This window comes from Photinus pyralis, unplaced genomic scaffold (genome assembly GCF_008802855.1).
Source record: "Photinus pyralis isolate 1611_PpyrPB1 unplaced genomic scaffold, Ppyr1.3 Ppyr1.4_LG1, whole genome shotgun sequence".
Classification (NCBI taxonomy): Eukaryota; Metazoa; Arthropoda; class Insecta; order Coleoptera; family Lampyridae; genus Photinus; species Photinus pyralis.
Window position 1 is genome coordinate 13,368,214 of NW_022170249.1, and position 20,746 is coordinate 13,388,959.

At 35.7% G+C, this 20,746-nt stretch overlaps 1 protein-coding gene and 1 long non-coding RNA gene across 2 annotated transcripts in view; both read left to right on the top strand.

Moving 5' to 3' along the window:
• The window catches only part of LOC116179215, a 35,479-nt gene extending 22,860 nt beyond the window's left edge, over positions 1 to 12,619 (top strand). Inside the window, exon 2 of the long non-coding RNA XR_004146975.1 lies at positions 11,748 to 12,619. This is a non-coding gene — a long non-coding RNA (uncharacterized LOC116179215). The remainder of the gene's footprint in view (positions 1 to 11,747) is intronic.
• A 4,438-nt stretch (positions 12,620 to 17,057) lies between these two features.
• Positions 17,058 to 18,002, top strand: LOC116175185. The gene has a single exon (XM_031493346.1). It carries the CDS (start codon positions 17,058 to 17,060, stop codon positions 18,000 to 18,002), a length of 945 nt encoding a protein of 314 aa, XP_031349206.1.
• Positions 18,003 to 20,746: the final 2,744 nt, after the last annotated feature.

Consider the following 20,746-nt stretch of genomic DNA (forward strand, 5'->3'; position numbering starts at 1 on the left):
AGGACAGTTATAACTGCCGACTATGTATGTATACGATTGATGCGCATTATTTTTATTTACTGACAAAGTATAAAACTAATAACAATAATAATCGCCGATAGGTAATCGTGTACTTAATATGCAGTACCAGTAAGCGTTTTCTTTTTATCTTCTACGAGTTCGTTTTGATTGACTTTTTTTTCTAGTATCCACATGAATTACATTTGGCAATAAAATCGCTCGTTTCATAATGAAGCTATTTAGTGTTTCATTCCCGCTAGGCACTTACATGCGCACACATGTTTAGGAATGTTAAGATGAACCAAATCCTGCACATAAAACGAATTTCAAACGTAATAAATTGGCAAAACTGCAGATGCATTAATAATTTGGTTTAACATGTAGTTAATTTTTTTTATAGTGACACCGAGGGATACCCTTAAAAATTTTACGATTATGAACGCTTTTATTAGATATATACCGGAGGCCACCTATATTTAATACATGCAAAGTTAAACAAAGCAAAAGTTATTCAAAATATCTGTGAAAACAAGCCGTTAATGTCACCTACCACATATATTACAAAGTTTATACCGGTCAGACTTAACTCCTTATAAATGAGCCGACAATAAAAGTTTAACCAAAACAAAACAAAGGTGAAAAATTTTAAATGTAATAAAAAGTCTGAGCCAAAAGTAACCCATAAAATATCGACCGTTCTCGTTACAACTTCCACAACAATAAACTTGCTTCGTGTATTTAAATTGGAAGTCGAAGTACTGGTCAGCTCTCTTCCTCCTTAACTTGCCAATTAAGCTTGCTCACTTGTTAGCCATCAAGAAGTTTTATAGTATATTGTTTCACTGCGTTCAGTTTACGTGGAGGAAATTCGGAAATGGCATTTTAACTGTAAAGAAAAATCATAAAGTATTAACTAGGTATATCTTGCAATGTCGCCGATTATGCATGGCCAAATGTCTGTATAAAAGAAAGTACCGATTTTAAGTTTACTCCGAGAAGATATTTAGATTTTATTTGTCCAATTCATGACGATAGGTCGAGAAACTTTTCTATGTCAATAAAATGTTTCCGCATAGTTTCGTTTGTTAGTATAATCTTCGCGATTTTCCAATCACAAAAACGTCAACGTCGAAATTTTACTGTTTCAGTAGTAAATTACTCTGTAATTGCAGTAGATTAAACATAAAATCGCACTGCCAGTTTTTTCAGATTATTTGTTTTTTCTAGTTTTATTGCTATAATCTTTGTATATAGATTAAAAAAGGAATAGTGTTCAAATTCTGTATGATCCTATCACCTAATCGTGAAAGAATTGCTATGGGCATTTACGAACGTTTTGGTGGAAGGAGTGAACAAAATGCACTGATTCAGTTCAACTCGTGGAGTTTCTGGGAAAAGGACTATCAAGGAAAACCAGCATCGAGTGTCCCCACTTCAAGAACCCACATTAACACGATATTATTTAAACTGTAATTTGAATTAATAACAACCATTTTGATCTTTTTCGCCAGTCGATTTTGTCGTAATGAGCGGTTTTGGGTTTCAGAGAACCACTAAGGCACTTAAAAGATACGTTCAATTTTGTTAATGATTTTAAAGGGTATTGGTCATAGAGGGTCGCACATTAAAAATAAAACATACTCATTTTCTAAAGAGTAGGTACTTACAAATGGATTTTCGAATAACATTCGGACAAGTCAAGATTTTTAAATGTGTATAATTTCTGTATTATCTAGCGCTGTCTCCAATTCAAAAAATTTTAGATTGTATGAATATGGTATGAACCGGCGACCATACTTTTAAAGTAGATTGCTTGAGAAGTTCAAGAGATTTAGAGAATTTCTAAAGTCTCTTTCACTTAGGCCAACTTTGTCTTGTGTATTTTGAAACTCGAGTCTGTAGTGTCTAGAACCTTTGTAATCGATGAAACAGTTAGAGAGACTCTTTTGTCTCTCGAAGATCTTAAGTTCGCTTTGCCCACATCAATATTTGGTTTTGAGTGTTGTTCTTCAGCGCAGGAGAAGGTTCACAGTTTGTTGATTTTGACGCGAACTACATAATGGGTTTATTCTTTAGCTGGAGCTATTTATTTGTTTTTATGGTTCCCACAGACAACGAAAAAGTGTAGTTTAAAAATACGCGGGTATTGCCCAAAATTGCAAACTTGTTTGGCCGTAGTAAAAACAGGCGCTGGGGTTTGCGCCAGGGGAAAAAATTTAAATACAAATTTAGAGCAACCGTTACAATATTTCCCAAAAGTTCTATAGTGCCTATAGACGAATTTTGTGATCTGTTGATAGCTATCTTCACAAATCACATCAGCGTCACCTGAAGCTTGGAAAGTATTTATCACATTTTTCTGCAGCTGCATCATTAGCAGCTGATTCGTATTATGAAAGTTGGAAAGAAAGTCTTCTTATTTCAATTTCATTTCACTTTCCACAGTATCATTGATACTTTACCCACACACCTCCTGAGCCGGTATCGTCGTCTCTGTTCAGCTGCTTTTATGCTTCCTGATGTGTCATTTGTAGACGAGTATCGAAATTGGCGTACATTTTAAAAATTCTAATGTATAGCTTTTGATTACTTGCAGGTAAATAAATAGCACATCAAATTAAAGGAAAATAATGCTCTATGACTATAAATTATTTATAATTATTATATAGCAATCAGAAACCCATTTATTAATGGGCTGTGTAGTTGAAATTAATTGGATTTCAGTTTTTTGGATGTTTTGAATTAATTTGATTTGATTTAAAAAGTGCCGTGTTCTGAATGCCAACGCTCACTTTCGAATCGAAGATTGCTACCTGTCTGTTATCTGGATCTAATACATTGCATCTAAGATCGAAGAATTGCTACGCAAATGTTTATGTCAAATACCGGAAACTGCAAACGTGCAGGTGACCTGAAATTGCTCTCATCTTTAGCTTATAGTGCCGTTTGTTTTTACCATTGTCGTGACGTCTGCAATTGATATCCTGAATGTTGCAGAAGTATAATTAATTGTAATTTCTTCTCATTTATCTTTGTCGTTAATGTTACCGCGAGGTAATTCATTTAGTTAACTTATTTATCTTTTTGTCTGTAAAATTTGCATTTTTTTTTGTAACCTTGCCCAAAAGGGCCAAATTATTTATTGTTTTATACAATTATATATCTTTGTGTAGATTAATTGTTCATTGACAAGTGATTAACGTAACGATTAACGTTACACGCATTTCATTATGACGTTGATAAATGAACTTGTAGGTATCATTAATAACTATTAGTTATCTTTATTTACTTTTTGGCGTGACTTGTACCCTGGCGCTCAAAATTATATGAGCTTTGGTAAACCTCGATGCTTGTTTCACTGGGAGATCCGATTCTCCTGTCTAGCCGTGGCCTTTTCCTTCTCGATGTTCGCTGCAAATGTACTGGAGGTGTACGTTTCGATGGCATATCTTCTGGGGGTGAATATTCCGGGCAATATACCTCGAGTGTGGTTTCTTTGGAGCAAATTTACCGCACCCATACGGAGATAGGGAAGCCTCACATCTAAAACATCTTTTTTTCGAAAATGGTACGTTTAACGCCGCACCGGAGTTGAAGCTCGACTGGGATACCAAAGGTCCCTGGTTCGAATCCGGGTCCGGGCATCGATATACTTGTAAATGTATAGTGAGTTGGGTTGGTAGAGCAGCATTGGCTGAAACCCCGTCCACTTAAAAATAAAGCCCATAAATTTAATTAATTAAAGCGAAATGCTCACGTGCATTTTGCTGTGACATACGACTTTGTTTAGAAAAGCAAACGCACATTTCACTTCTTAATGGTAAACATAATACGCTTCTGTTGAACAATTTTAAACAAGACGTCTCGTTTCCTGTATGGTTCTCGAAACTGGCCTAATATGGTCTTTTTAGTTGGAGTCTTAGGAAAGATAGTGTATAAACACTATGGAAGGGCGATGGGTATTGTTTCCGTTGCTCGTTTTGCAATATATTATTTACTTGATTCCTAGATCATAACCTATTAAAAAAATCGAGTAAGACAGATGAGACAGCCGAAGACACCCCCACAATAACCTCTTATGTATGGATTCTCATAATAAGAGCATGTGAATAGTTAGTTGAGTCTATTGGAAGTCGTAAAAAATCTCGAAATGGGGTGTTATAGTCCTTTTGGATTGCTTTTGTTAGAAGTGATAAAACACAACCTTTTTCCCACAAACTTGATTATATTAACACATTAGGGTTGCTACCGGTTTTAACATAAAATTATCGACAGGTCTACAAAAGCATTATAAACCTAAAGCGAAGCATTAAAACGGTACTTAATACAGTAAAATTGTATAGCACGAACAAATAATTAAACAACTAATCGAGGTAGAAAAATTGCATGGTGAATTGAAGATTTTACCAGGAAGTCGGGAATATAGATCTAGTATTAATTTGTAAAATTATGAGTAAGAAAAATGTAATGGTAACTTATACATTACAAAATTAAATTTGAGTTGGCAATAAAGAGTACTTAATGCATTTTGTTAATTAAACCGTATTTGAATTAAAATTTGGAAAAAAGCTCGAACATATCATGTTTTAAGAGTAAATAGACTAAATGTCGATCAAAACAAATTCCAATACTTCCTTATCATCCTGATTTTGAAATTTTCTAGAGCGTAAACTTCGTTTGGGGATTTACATGATGCGGAGTTCTGGACCTTCAATTCGCCCTTGCTTATAACCTTTCGGATTATTGCTAATTTGAATTTAATTTTGTAATGTGTAAGTTACCCTTACATTTTGCTATTCACTCATAATTTTACAGTTACATTTTTTGGATGAATCGTCATTTCTATTTAATATAGACTTTATTTTCAAATTCGTCCCAAATTAATACATTTTTATGCTGTATTTTACTGCATCGTTTCAATGCTACACTTTAGGTTTTAATGCTTTTATGTTTTATAGGAGTGGTGAACCCAGTAGAACTTTTTTGACTTTAGAGTTAATATAACAAGGTTTATGGGGAAGGTTTTGATCATTTCTACCTTTTAGAATATCTAAACCTGGAAATGGTAGCTTCAATTTCATCCTGGCTAAAGTATGAAGTGCAGTTCTGACACGGTTTCATTTGTTTTTGGAAAAAGAGAGTAGAGTAGCCAAACAACATGCAAGTGAAAGACATCGCCGATCAGTTTGATTGAAGCACAGTCCGTGATAGAAGTTATGCATGCACCCATAAGTGCCGCAAACAGATTTTTACGCGGATGCATTTCACCAGAAAGTTCAATATAAACGCCCGTCTACGATTTTAGTGCAAAATATTTAAAATATCCCATAAATTTATGGCGACGTACACGTTACGACTTATTAAAATAATTTTGTATAGACGTACGATTCGGTTTTATAGGTTTCAAAGTTGGAGACGGTAAAATAAAATAAAGATCCGTGGACCGCGAGAGGTACGGTTGAGCGAGCTGGATCATCCTGAATTTATGGGCCGTTAACTAACGTATCTAGGAATTACTACCGAAATGAAAGATACCGTCCTTATTTTTTGCACATAAAAAACTTTTTCTAGAAACAAAACAAAATGGGAACCTAACGTTACGTACGCACTTGGGAACCAAAAAGTTAATTTTTAGCCGTAATTAGAGGCTAATACCCAACGCGCAGAGTTACATTATGATACCAAGTCGTTCAGGTACATAATACGAGGTGGAACATGCTTCGGCCATAACATGATTTATAACTACACAACACTGGGGTTTTATTACCTATCATTCGAAGCATTTTAATACATCTTTTAACGTGTGTACGTAGGCTATCGGCTCGTATTACATTTCCTTTCTACGCTATTGTTAACAACCGTGCACTAGTTTCGTTTGATATTTTTCTAATGGGACCAAGGAAACAAATGAATTGGCACAACCTCATTAACGAAAATTGGAAAAATTGGAAATAGTTCTATTCCCACACTAGTTATAGTTCTACTTACACAAACTTCAGAATTAATTGTCATTATGGCGCAAAATTAAACTGCATTACATTTCCAATTTCATTTCTACCTCTATTTGAACCAATAATTTGTCCTACAATATTGTACACTGAAAAAAATGACTTCCTTGTGGTAACAAATTTAGAATTGCTACATGCATATTGTTGCAGCAGCAAAAAGAAATGGTTTTTAGAACTAAATAATTTACTGCTTTAGTTTTCCCAAGTAGTTGCGATTTCCTGGGGTTAATAATGAAACTTTGTTGGAGGATAGCAAACATTTTTTGTTAAGAGCGCCAACGAGCATTTTGCATTGATTCCATGAACATAAAAGTATGCCTTCATAACAAAAAGCAGTTTGCTGATAAACCTAATACCACTGTATTTGTGACAACATACTAAATTCCTTAACTTGAAGGACGAAAATAATATAAAATTTTATTTATAATACTGCAATCATGCAATTCCCAAGTAGTTGACAGGATGTGCTTATCTCACCTTGCCTTGCATGTCCCAGAGTGCCAGCCAGATGTGAGAGGACATCATTACAAAGTACTCTGTGACCCTGTCCAGTGTCATAATTACTAGCTCATTTTTTCACGGTAAGTCGCCAATCTTGTACCTACTGAATTTCGGTTATTTACATTACGAACTTTTAGTATTTTAATGTTTTTTCAATGGCTGAACAAAGTGTAGGTGATATATTGGAACAATGAGGATTCCCAGAACTACTTTTGGTGTTTGAAGGTAAGTGTAACTTTAATCCATAAATTGTTTTGAACTATCTTTTGTTTTCCGGCATTTTCATTTTTAGATTTATCGAACAACGACAACTCGAAAAGTGCCGGTCTGATCAGAAACTGGTCGAGGAACTTTTTATTCAGTTTTCTTTGTATAACACCATCCCATAGTCCGTGTGCGCGAATTTCGAAACACGCTGTATATGTAAAAGCTATTTACATGTAGTGTAGGTGTAGGATTTAATAAATGTGTATTTAAAAAAAAAGTGATTTGTTTTAATTGACATCACCAAAACGCGTTGACGATGCAGAGAGAGCGGAAAATTTATTGTTCCAACCAGGATTCATAGTTAATCCAACTAATCATTTGAGACAATTTATGAGTTTCCAGCATAAATGGTATGCTACTACAACAAAGATAAAAAAGGACAAATTAGGAGGTCCAGCAAATACTCGTTAGTTTATATAACAATACCGCTCTGCTGCTGCGACTAAGCATTACTTGTTACAGGGACAAATTTTTTTGCAAGCTTATTTAGTTCCTCAAACAAAAATGGTATGCTTTCTTAACTAACTTGTATAATTTGTCACAAGTAATTGTTTTAGCTACTGGAACAAATTTACTTCCAACAAGTTATGTTGATTTCCTACAGCAAATATTTTTGTTGAGGCTATAGCTACTAAAAAAATTAGTTGGAGTAACTAATTGTTAGTTGCGACAACATTTCTTTTTTTTCAGTGTAAAGCAATTATTTGTTTGAAATAATCGCAGTCCCTTAAATGTTGCTACGAGTAGTTCCAATAGTTCTGGAACACAACATGTTTGTTGTAGTGGACTGGAAAATAACAATCCTTGTATACGAATTCACGGAAGAAAGCGGGTAAAAGTGCGTTCTATTTTTTGAAAAATGCGCTACACAATTCAGTTGTAATGTATTAAGTACTTAATAAGCCATAACTTTTCTATAGGCACGTTTTTTTTAAATCTACCATACGGTTGAAGACGCCGAACCAAAGTTTTTTCGATTTTCAGTAGAGATAGGTACTTCTAGTCCAGGGTAATTAGCTTATTCAAACTAAATACAAAATATAAAGCTAAAAATTTGTGTGAAGGTACCTAATGGATAAGTAAATAAAATTCTATGGTCTTGCAGCACGTGCATGTTGGTGGACAGCCACCATTCACGGCCATCGTGGAAGCTATAAAAAAAGTAGTTCAGCCAAAAAATTTACTAATATCTCAAAAACCGAAACCTCCAACAGTTTAGTTGCCTAGTCTGGAGGGCCCAGGTTCGTTGGGTTGACTATTATAAAATGAGTAATCTTGTACATCCGCCTTTTCGTCCCCTTCAACTAGTATGGAAGGTCTGTTGCAGCATGTTTCACCATTGCATTTTCCGCATATTTTTCTACCATCCCCAGTCAGTAGCAGGAAAGTCTGTCCCATGCAAAGACTAAACTTGGTGAAAAACTCTATAACTATGCTTGCTGCTCCAGATGTTGGTGGTAGTACCAAGCGATCAAACTTTCCACAAACTGGTTGTTTAGCTATAACCTTTTTTATAAAAGGTAAATCTAGTTCCATTAAAGTCATCTGAAGAAACGCGCCCGTTAATTAACAGTTTGAGGAAGTAATCTCCCTATTGAGCAATATACTCGTATTCTTCAGTTCCGCGACTACACCACCCACCACACGCTGCAAGACCAGAAATTATGAATTGCTATACTAAAAGCTACCTGTTTAACAATTATCAGCTTTATATTTTGTTTTAAGAATACCCTACGTATAATTATTTTTTAATTACCCTGGACTATTCGTTAAGCGCTCAGATCTGTTATTAATGACTTCAGAAAAACGTATAAAGGAAAAAGCTGTGAGTAGTTCAGTACGTGGGTCAGCTAAATAAGAAGAAAAAAGAAGTATTAATATTAGTATTATTACACTTTAGTCAGTAATTCGTATTTGAAAATATTTTTAAATTTTCGCATTTGAATATAAATCATTTGTCTGAGAAAACTGTATTGGTTTTATACGGTTCCTATGCCCATAAATTATAAGGCAGTAGCATGCTATATTTATCGATGTTTACTTTCTGGTAGATCATTAATGGGGAGGGGGCTTTTCACACATAAACATTTAAAGGCCGCCTGGCATACATTCAAAATCTACGCTATATAATGCAAGAAGAATTAAGCCCTTAGAGTGATTCTCTGAAATATTGCATTTTCCGTTTGTAGATACCTTCCCTCAACATTTTCGGGATTTAAGTGTCTCACCTAGACGATCTTTTCGCCCTTTTGAGAGTACCCTCCTTCGACACTCCGTTCTGCAGATATTTGCACTGAAAGTTTACATCACCAATAGATATATCCCGTCCTGGTTTCACTTCCTTTGTAAAGTGTCCTCTTCCGACACTTCGTTTTCAAGATATTCGCTTCGACTTCACCAACAGTTATGTCTCGCCCTGCTACACTTTGTTGGTTAACAATTTACTTTGTTTTGGTTAAAAAATGAAAATTGCAATCAGGAGACTGTCACAAAAAAATATAACATTGAAATAAATTTCTCCGATAACTAGCTCGATCGGTTCGTGTTTTATTTTACCTCCCTTACGTTGGTTTGCATAGGAATCATTACAAAAAAATGGAATCTTTGCACTGTCCAATTCAATAACAACGACAGAAACTTTTTATATATCGAATGAAAATAAACACGAAAAATAATTGGAAACTTTAAGTGTACATCTTCTTAGTCACAGTATTTTTTTATGAAATGACTTAAACCTGGAATTCCTACCTAGCATGGACATAAGTAAATCTTCCTAAGGAGGTATAGCCATATCTTTCTTAAATTTAAATGATTCAGTAGCTTGTACTGCAAAATAAGTTTATTTTACTTTATATGGACACACTTACTCGTGGAAACCTTCTAAGTTCGACTCTCTTAAGAAATAATTAGAATTCGCTTGGATTCCAGAAAAATAAAAAGTCTAATAAGACTGGTTGCAAACTCAGAAATTTCTTCCTATGGGAATACAGAACAAAACATATACAAATAAGTTTACATAGGTTTTCGACGACTTTGCAATCTCTTGTTCTGAATTTTTATCTAGTGGTATTTCAAAATTTGTTCCCTTAAATGCATAATAAAGATGTCGATTGAAAATTTGTAATAACAGTGCAATATGGTAACGAACGTTGTCGTGCTAACTGGCGTTGAGATCTTTGTTTTCATCATCATGGGAATTAGGGAAATGTACGTAACGGCCTGTGTCGGCGGAGGTAGTGTGGGACTCGCACTAAACCCTTTCTCCCTAATACTGCGGTGTTTTTCCTTTCACGTAGGTAGCCACCCAGCATATTCATCGGAAGTATGTTGAATGCATTTTTAACATGGTGACTCTATAATCACCACCTCCCTTGTTCTTCACGTTCCGGTCTTTACTTCCTTCGCGATCTGCACTATACTTCCTTTCCGGAACCCATACTGGCGGCTAGTCAGCTGAACAGGGCCCTTCAGTTTCTTGGCCACAATTCTTTCGGGCCGTATTGACCCAACCGCTAATCGCTCGTATTGGCTCGTCAGATGTCAGAACGAGATCCTCTCGCATTGACTGACAAAATGCGACCTTGCTCGCCTTGACCATCAAAACCAGAATCTTCCTAGCACAACGGTCCAAACGCGAATCCCCCAATTTTGTGCAAAGCTTATCCCGTCTCTCTACACTAAGCTAACTTAAAACGCCTATTTCATGACGGAGAGCAAGGACGGAGATACTTCGTTAATCTGCATTGGCTCTCCAAATCAAACTGGTATACAAAACATGTTGACATAGCAGAAATTTACGTATCTCCTCCTGCAGCGTCAGATATGAAACCCTATAGTACCTCTTTTTATCACGTAAAACGATACCATTCACCGGCAGTGGGGCGCAGGCTGTGCTGAATCTCGACAATCGACAAATTAAAATATTGAACATGACATAATGAATATTTGTTTGGTTGAATATGAATGAAACCTTGACTGCATTTAACCTTTAGAATATATTCTTCCGCCTATTTTAATGGGATAACAACGTAAAAAATTAACGTAAAATAGCCCTCTCGTTACACACCCTGATTCAAAGTCATCTCCGTTGATCTGTTAACCAATTAACAACAAGTGAATTTGAAATGTACTGTTTTTTGAGTTTATATTCTATTCACAGGGAAGCCCGATCAGGCAGCACTTAGACACACCAATGACCCATTGTGCCTAACCCCTGTTTGTATCTACGTCATGTTAAAATCGGGCAGCTTTTTCAAACCCAAATATCCCATACACAATTTTGACTTTTGAAATACCTGATGGTATTTATTTAAACAGTAATTTTTAACAGGTAGGTACTTCAATAGATTTTGACCACACGAGGAAATGATCTGTTCTAGTGTGCTGTTCCTCTAATATTTTCAAAAAAGAACGATCTCCATTGTTACCCTCTGCGATGGAATCTGGTCTTCTTCGAAGTTATTATTTCCAAAAAGTTTATAAATTTGGTATTTGGCAATACTTGGACGGAAATAGAATTACCATTTTAATGATTTTCAATGGCTAACAACTTGTTCACTAATCATTAAAGAACAAGTTGTTCTCCAGTCACCCGTTAAATCTTTGGTTTCTCTTCAAAACCAGCATGTTTTGTTCAGCACAACAATCACCTTTTTGTTTGATTACGTACTGTTTATTTATATAACCACTTTAAATGATATGCGTCTTTGGCGGATATGAAATTAATTTATTACACTTTAACGACATTCACGAACTAAACAAAACTATGTTTATTAATTAAAATGAGAATTAATTCACGTAAAAAATTGAAAGGCCATTATAAGATACATTAAGAACTTTATTGTTAATTCATTAATAAGAGATAATTATAGTAAAATAATTTACGACCCATAAAATTGCCTCTACCGTGTTGTTTTGTATCTTATTACCGTTGGTTTGTCATGGTTCATTATTATTTTCTTTTTGTTACAGGAAAACTTCCACTACTACAAATTGGAAACTAAACCGAATTACCATAATTAAAATTTTTATTGTTACAGTAAGTAAGTATGTAAGTCTAATCCGTCTCTATGTAATATATTCGTCCTATTGCAACAATAATGTTCGCCTGAAGCAGCAATAATAATGGAGCACAAAACATCTTTACTGACAACTATTTAAAAATGTGTGCGATAGTTAGAAATAGTGCATTTAATTTTACGAGTACACGGGGGACTACCATCGAGAAAATCCTCCATTTGTTTGTTAAATAGCGTTTATGTTTGCATTACGTACCGAATTCTTACTTTAGTTCCTGGGAGGTTTTCTGTAAAGTGTTCTCTGTCTACTCCTCTCCTGTCCCACGATCTGGTGGTTGGCAACTGTAACGAATATGTGCATAAATTGTTATGGGTTTTTGCCATTAATTTAGATTTTGAAAAATGCGTGGCCAAAATGTGTTTTATTTTCACATAAACTTAAGTATTTATTTTCCTTATAAGATTGAAGATTGTATATTTTCGTAGTTTAGGTACGTTATTTAATACATGTTGAAATGATGTTCCATTTTAAGGATCATGTGATAATATAAATAATTAGTTGAGTAATCATTTTTACTAATAGGGCCGTGATATTAAATGTAAAAAGTTTACTATAATGACCATATAATATTTGTTTTTGTTTAAAAGCCAATTTATGATGATAGTCTTTATCACTGTATAGTTAATCACACGATTAACGTGTGAATGTCCATCGTTTTGCATGCGTTTCATTTACGATACCTTGTGTATGCCTAGAGTAATTACTGAGCATATGCTGTACCTATAATAAATTTTAAGTATGTAATAAAAAGTAACTGTATTTAAGTATTTTTTCCTCAGTGCAGAAAATAAATTGTGTTTCCGTTTTTTCAGTACACTAAACTCGTGCGCCTAAAATTTTACTACACTTTTTCAATGCAATTAGAAGTTTGCGCGTAAAACGCAGGCATTATGGGAAAAATTACCATTTATGACTGAATTAGACCGGTAGTAATGTATTAACTGGTGCAAAGAAGAAAATGTTTTATTACATAATAAGAAAAACGGTGCCTTTCAATTGCTGACATGAAAATACAAGAACTTAAATAATAAAAGTTAGCCAATAAAATACGTTTATAGTCTATAAATTTTCTATCGTAAAATCCTTTAAATGTGTAGGAAGGTAGTGTATTTGATGGGTTATCTGATATCAAGGTAGGTATCGTTATGTTTACTACATTTTCCTTTATTAACAATATTGGGATGGTTCACACCTCGCCGAATACGACAAGCTGATCTAAAATAGTAAATCTGGATCGATTTTGAGCATTTACAAAAATTTCAGGTTGCAACGCTTTCTAGTAAAAAGTGCTTTCCAACACGGGCAGCCAGTTTGACAGAAGTTGTAATTGTTCATAAGCACATGAAGAGGTCGTGTATTTTTCACCCCAGAGTAGCGCATTACCATTACATTTTCTGACCCCTACTCCTGAAAAATACAAAAGCATTTATTGAGATGGAATTGAAATTCAAATTCCAAACATTACCATTGAAGAATGAGAATTGGATGGATCAAGATATTCTGATCCGTAGATTCGTTTGGGCCACAGCTCTTGGTTCAGATTCATGATCAGTCGCTTTTTAGCGCATTTTTGCAAATTTATTTGTAAAAAGGTAGCTTTTAATCGCATTTTGGCCGGCTGGGTGGCTGGCAGGAAATGCGGGCCCTTAGAAGAATGATTGTAAAAAGAGTAGGAGTTTACATGTACCTACAAGGGTGTAATTCACAACTTGAGTGACGAGGCTACATGATGTTGGGTCGGCGAGATCTGGGCGCCATCCTCGAGCGTGTTATGCGGTAACGTGGTTTTTCAGTTTTTTCTTCTACAGTTTTGGTGTCGTCGGAAAGATCTTGTAAACGAGTACAACTCCTACGTGACGGAATTTTGGTTTTATTCTTCCTAGGGGCGCAATTAACCACCTCTTACAAAGCGCGCCTTCGAGGGGTAATCAACTTCGGGCGCCCAAAAGTTACTTAAAACTCAAATGGCGCTCTCTCTTTCACGTGTCTCTAGCTTTGAGAAGTGCTTGAAAATTGAGTACTGTTTTGTGGAGGGTTTTCAACGAAATGCACCAAAATGGGTCAACGGAACGTCGGACGCGGATACCGACAAAGGGAATGTGGTAGCCTTCGACAAGATCTTATTGATTGTGGAACTAGTTAATATAATACTGATCTGCCACACAAAAAAGTCGCTTCGATCTCACACGAGTTCTTTGATAATTTTGTTTATTTTTGACCGCATTGCTCAAAGAATTAGAAAAGGACTAAAGTCAGAGGCAGTGTTTAAAGGTCGAATGTGGTGAAACTGAAATCAATTGTTTTCTTTCAGTGCTAATGCTAAAGTACCAGGTAATTATAATCTCTGTTAAATGTTTCGCAACTGTTTAAATACAAAATATGGCAATATTTTATAGCTCAACAGCAAAAGCCACTTTCACGACAATCTAGTTACAACTTCTATACATGAATCTTTTTTCATGTTTTTTTGTCGAAGCAATTGTTTACGCAATAGAATTTTTTTAATTAAATCTTGTGTAAAAAGGGAGTAAATCTCAGTTTAAGGTGAACATGTCACGCTCTAAATTGTATACCTACTAGGTGCCAGAGATTATTATTTTAATAGTATAAGGGGCAGTTTTTTCTAAGGAAATCGTCGGACAAAAGTGCTACAAATTCACTGTAAACTCGCTATTGACTAAAACGTCCCACTGAAATCAACGCTTAGGGCTAGCAATCAGGCGCATACGAACGCTTCGGCACTGGGTAATCTTGGTTGCAAGACATTTCAGCTCTGAGATACCACGATACCAGGGCATGTCGCCGCAGCTCAGCTCCATATTAAAGCGCAATGGACAAATTCGTAATGACCAGCGAAAAACATTTTAATAAATATACCTCTATATCGCCTTAATATTCATGATAATAATTCATTATCGTAGTATACATTTTTGCTGGAACACCTTGTATGAAAATACTGATTTACTGAATATTTTGTAAGTATAAATTTTGGTTATTCAACATTAACGCTTTAGAGGTACATTTATGGAAATTCAAATTTAGTAGCTCAACACGAGTTTTTATATTGCATCTTAGTCTCGCGCCCGAGCTCTGTCGAATCCAAAAATTATAAGGGGTGGCATGATGGATTGCAGCCTGACTGTGACTGGTCGTGTAGAAGTTTCTGTAAAACTGAACTTTTTTAGTAGAGTAGGTATCTCATTGAGAGGAGTTCGCAACGAATGCTCTTCCATTTTATTCACAGAATGCGACGGAAAAGATATTCAGGTAAGGGATAGCATTAAGATCATACCTGATAGCTGGACAAAAATTTCGGCCTAGTCCTCTTACTAAAACCCTGCACTAATAGATCATCTCTAGTTGAAGCTCAGGTTCCCTCATTCAAAGAATTTTGAACGGGGTTTCTCTTACATTTAGGCGCTACCTTACCTGAAACACATTAAATGAGGATTATCAAATGATTTCGGGGAGGCTCATTATGCTCCACTGGAACAACGCCAACAGCAATTCAGCTCCCACCTACATATTGCAATTCCGACAACGCCGCCGATATTGAAAGACATCGAACGGTTGGTTTATGGCTGGACTATGAACTTTTGTAGAACACTAGTTGCTAACCTACCTATGAAAAAAGCAATGTATACAGTATATATTAAAAAAAACAGCAAACTCTTATGCAGCGTTGAATTACATGGTTAAGTATATAAATTAATAAATTTCTATCGCAATTTCATTGATGAAATCAGAAAATCAACTGAGCATCCTGTATATTTTATCCAAAGAAGATAAATTTCTTGTTAACTCATAACTACCCTAAGTTATAAATGAACGTACCTTATTAAAACTAAATAAACACAATTAAAATACTTTCGATCAAATTTTACCCTTATAAGTTTGACAACGTTTACTGGGGAAAAATGCGAAGGTGCTCAAAATGCAAGCAAACTACTTGTGGCTGTTGAGCTTGCAAAAGTAAAACAAAAACACCAATAAACTACAATAATATATTAAAATATCGAACGCATTTCGTCTGTCCTCATCAGCGAACAAGCGGGCTATATGAATACGTCCCTATTTATACTACTTACAAGTGAAAGTGAAACTTTACGAGCTCTGATTCGCCTAAAGGAAGGTCTTGCTGTTGAAAGACGTCCGATATTTTAATATGTTGTGTTTTCGTTTTATTTTTGCACATGCATATGTTCGCAATTACAGATTAAATTAAGTTAATGATCAATACGATCGATAAACGGTAAGCTATAAAAATATTATTCAAGAAACAACGCTTTTTTATAAACACCAATGAATTGCAACGGGAAGTAAAAGAAGCGTTAAAAGGTGACGAGAAATTCAAAAACAAATGTACAACGTGACAGGAAAGGGAGGGTAAAATAAACTGCCTCTTACTTGTGTTTTTTTAAATAATTGAATGTGATAATCAAAATTAATTAAAAGTGATGGGGGGAATTTTCGAATTTTTCCCCGTAAGCGTTTTCAAAATTATGAGATCACCCATTAATTATTGTCATTTTTCGCATACTAATATGTGATCCACGCTGAAATGTAATGTAAATCCGTCTCAAATTGTATTTTAGGTACTTACCTAATATTTATTTTAAAAAAGAAAGAATGTCCCGTGATAATTTACCTCAATCATAAATTAGGTTCCGAGAAATGCATTCATGCAGAGCTATAACTGATGGTAAGCTCTGATTCATGCATGGGTTCATCTCGTATTTGAGACTCCACAAAATTTATTCTGTACCCTTCTACTAGTTTAGATATTCCTATGTGAATTATCTAGTCATCCAGTCTGACATACTAAAAATGTCACGCAGAAGAGGACTAATTCGAGTGCGCGCCGTCGTAACGAGTGGTCGATCGCGATTATAAGTGTCAATTAAGAATAGAACTAATTTGTTAATATAAACCAAATCGTGAGGGTGAGTACCACCCATACTTGCCGCCGCAATGCCAACTGCAATCTGTGGTGTTTGTCGGGTGGATCTTAATCGTACAGATAAAGTTATTCTTTGTGCTAGTTGGTGCCAAACTTACTTTCACACGAAGTGCGTTAAAGTCAGTGACGATGAAGTTAAATTTATTAACTCAAAAAAGAACTTTAATTGGTTCTGTGACCCCTGCGCTATCCACGAATCACACAGCCTCAGGAATATCTTGACTAACATTAACAAAGTGACGATGAACTGGGATAGAGTTATGGAAAGTCAGCACGAAAAACTGATGAACCACGAGAAGCTATTAAAGGATACTTTAGACCAAGTAAATACCCAAAATGTCAGCATCAGCAAGGATCTAGCGCAAGTTCTCCAAACTCAATCTGAAGTGAAGCTTACGTATGCGGACAAGTTGAAACAGAAAACCTACGACCCAGTTATCATCGTTAAGCCCAAGGACGCGAACCAACCGTCCAAGCAAACCTTCACCACCCTCAAAGAAAATATCGATCCAATTACCCGAGAAGTTACCGGAATGAAAACTCTACGTAGAGGAACCATTGTTGTTGAATGTAAAAATAAAGAAGCTGCAGCCAAACTTAAGGAGGAAGCCGAAAGGAAACTGGGATCCGACTACATTCTTTCCTTACCAAAACAGAAGATGCCGAAGATTAAAATCGTAGGCCTCAATGACAAGATCGGGAGTACCGAAATGAAGGAAATGATTCTCGCGCAGAATCAATTCCTCGACGAAGCCGCGTACATAAACGTCGTACACATAACGGAAGATAAAAGAAATCCTAACAGGTATTTGGCTTACGCTGAGGTTGACGGTAATAGTTACCGGAAAATTCTAAGTGAACAAAAGCTTAACATAGGATGGGACCGTTGCAGAATTTATGATGCTGTGACAACTAGAAGATGCTACAAATGCAATGGGTTCGGACATAAGGCAACTGACTGTAGCAAAACTACTACCTGCCCCAAATGTGCGGGAGACCATGACCTAGCGAGCTGTAAAGCTTCGGACGCGGAAATTAAATGCAGTAACTGTGCCAACGCCGTTGAGAAACTAAAAATGAAACTGGATGTACAGCACCCGGCCTGGAGTGTTGATTGCCCAGTCTACAAAAAACGACTCGATCAAGAAAGAAGCAGAATTGATTTTTTAGGCCATCCCCAACACTAATCAAGCAAGGAAATAGGTACGGATCAACGCTCTCAATCTATTACCAGAACGTAAGTGGAATGCGAACGAAAGCGCAATCTTTCAAAAATAAATTGGCAATTACAAATTACGACATTATTCTACTGACTGAGACCTGGTTAACGGAAAATTTTCATGACGCTGAGTATTTAAACAATCAATATGCGGTCTTTCGCAATGACCGTAATTACGAAGAAATGAAGTGCACCATGGGAGGCGGAGTTTTAATCGCAGTCAAGACCGATTTGAATGCTGAAAAATTGGAATTTCAAAGTGATCTAAATGAAATATGGGTCAAACTTAAAATTAATAATACTTCATACATTATTGGTGTTGTCTACTTTCAACCGAAATCTGGTATTGATAAGTACGTGAGTTTTACCAAAAGTTTAGAAACAATTGAAAACATGTTGCATTCATCGGAAGTGTTAATAGCAGGCGATTTTAACCTACCACAAATTGTTGACGCCACGTATAATTTCGAAAACGCGAGTGCTAAATGCAAAGTAATTAAAAATATAGCTTCGATGTACAACTTAAAACTCATTAATACGGTTAAACTTAAAAACTGCAATAATAGAACCCTTGACCTAATTTTAACTAACTTAAACGCGGAAATTAAATCTGCTGTCGACTCACTGGATAAAATTAATCCACTTCATCCTGCACTAGAAATGGTCTACAAAGTCCATAGACCAGCTAAGCGAATTACCAAATTAACCAACTTCAATTTCAAAAAAGCAGATTTTCTTAAAATGTACGTCCTTTTTCGCGATGTCAATTGGAAGGAGTCTCTTATCCTGAAGAATTTCAAATCGGTAGATGATGCAGTAACTAGCTTTAATCAAACGGTAATGAACATTTTCGATGAATGTGTCCCCAAAGTACAATTAGGAGTGCCAATAAGTATCCTAGCTGGTTTAATATAGACATTATTAAGAAAATCAAACAGAAAAATAAGTTTCGGTTACAGGGCCCATCGGAAGACTTCATTGAAGCCAGAAAAGAACTCAAAAGAATGATCCACATTGCTCATAAGAGGTACATTAATCAAATTGAAATGGATCTGCGGAAGAATTCCAATAAATTCTGGAACTACATCAAGTCGTTGAGGAAGAATAGTCAACTACCTGGAGTTTTTGAGTACAAAGACACCTCGTTAACGGACGCCAGAAGCATTGCGGACGCCTTTGCATCCTTCTTCGAGTCAGTCTACACTATGGAGAGGAACGATGACCCGGAAGATGACGTGGAATCGGACCTGGTGCTATCCAAATTGCACTTGACTCAGTTACATGAATCCGAGATACTGGAAGCAATTAAAAAATTGAAACCGAGGTCGGCTATAGGCGAAGATGGAATCCCACCCTACATCGTGAAAGGATGTGCATCTTTATTGGTAACCCCCTTACAACATCTATTTAATTTAGCTTTGCAAACATGTACATTCCCTGAAGCTTGGAAATGCACCAGAATAACACCAATTCACAAAAGTGGAAGCCGAAAATTAGTTGAGAATTATCGCTCAATTGCAATTATACCAGCAATAGCGAAAATTTTCGAAAGAGTGATCTATACTAGACTTTATTCCCATCTCAGCAGTATAATTGCAGATCAACAGCACGGTTTCACGCGGAACAGATCAACTATTACAAATTTAATGCAGTTTACGCATTTCTCAGCAGGAGCCTTGGATGAGAGAGCCCAGGTGGACTGTGTTTATACAGATTTTGCGAAGGCATTTGATACAGTATCCCATCAAGTCTTGCTCCGTAAACTTGTTTTAAATTGCGTAAGTAATCCGACCGTCAAATTCTTAAAATCATATTTATCTTTCCGTAAAACAAGAGTGAAATTCAATGGTGTGAATTCAGCCGAATTTTATCCCTCATCAGGCGTTCCCCAGGGAACACTTCTTGGTCCTTTTCTGTTTCTCTTATACATAAATGATTTACCGCGAGTGATAAAAAACTCGAAAGCACTACTATTTGCGGACGACCTAAAACTTTTTAATAAAGTCCAATCCCCAAGTGACTGTTTAAATATTCAAGAGGACATTAACTCAGTAATTAAGTGGTGTATCAAAAATAAACTAAAACTAAATATCAATAAGTGTAAAGTCCTTACTTTTACTAGATCGAAAAATCCCTTACTTTTTGACTATAAGATGAATGGAAAGGTATTACTACGAGTCACCTCCGTTAAGGACCTGGGCGTGTTTTTCAATACCAACCTTAACTTTAACTTACACATTGAATACCTAACAAATGAGTGTTACAAACTTCTTGGTTTCGTTATCAGGCATACACTCAATTTCATGAATATACAGACAATGCTAACCTTATATAATGCGTTTATTAGATCCAAGCTGGAGTATGCTGCATGTATCTGGTCTCCTCAAACTCTCAAATACTCAGACATGATCGAAAAAGTGCAGAAAAAGTTCATCCGAGTAATGTTTTTAGGTCAACCCAAAATTATCCACATTTGATCTCTTACGGTACCCAGCTTAATTACTTAAATAGTACTTTCGGCTTAGATATAACGAGGTTAGAAACCCGACGGTACATTGCCTCCACAATGTTTGTCTTCAAAATTTTACACAACTTGTTATACTCTTCCGAATTACTTCAAGAAATTAAGCTTAAGGTACCATTTGTTAAGCTAAGGCAAAATAATACTATTTTTGTAGTTAACAACACAACTTCCCCACTTATTAAGATCTT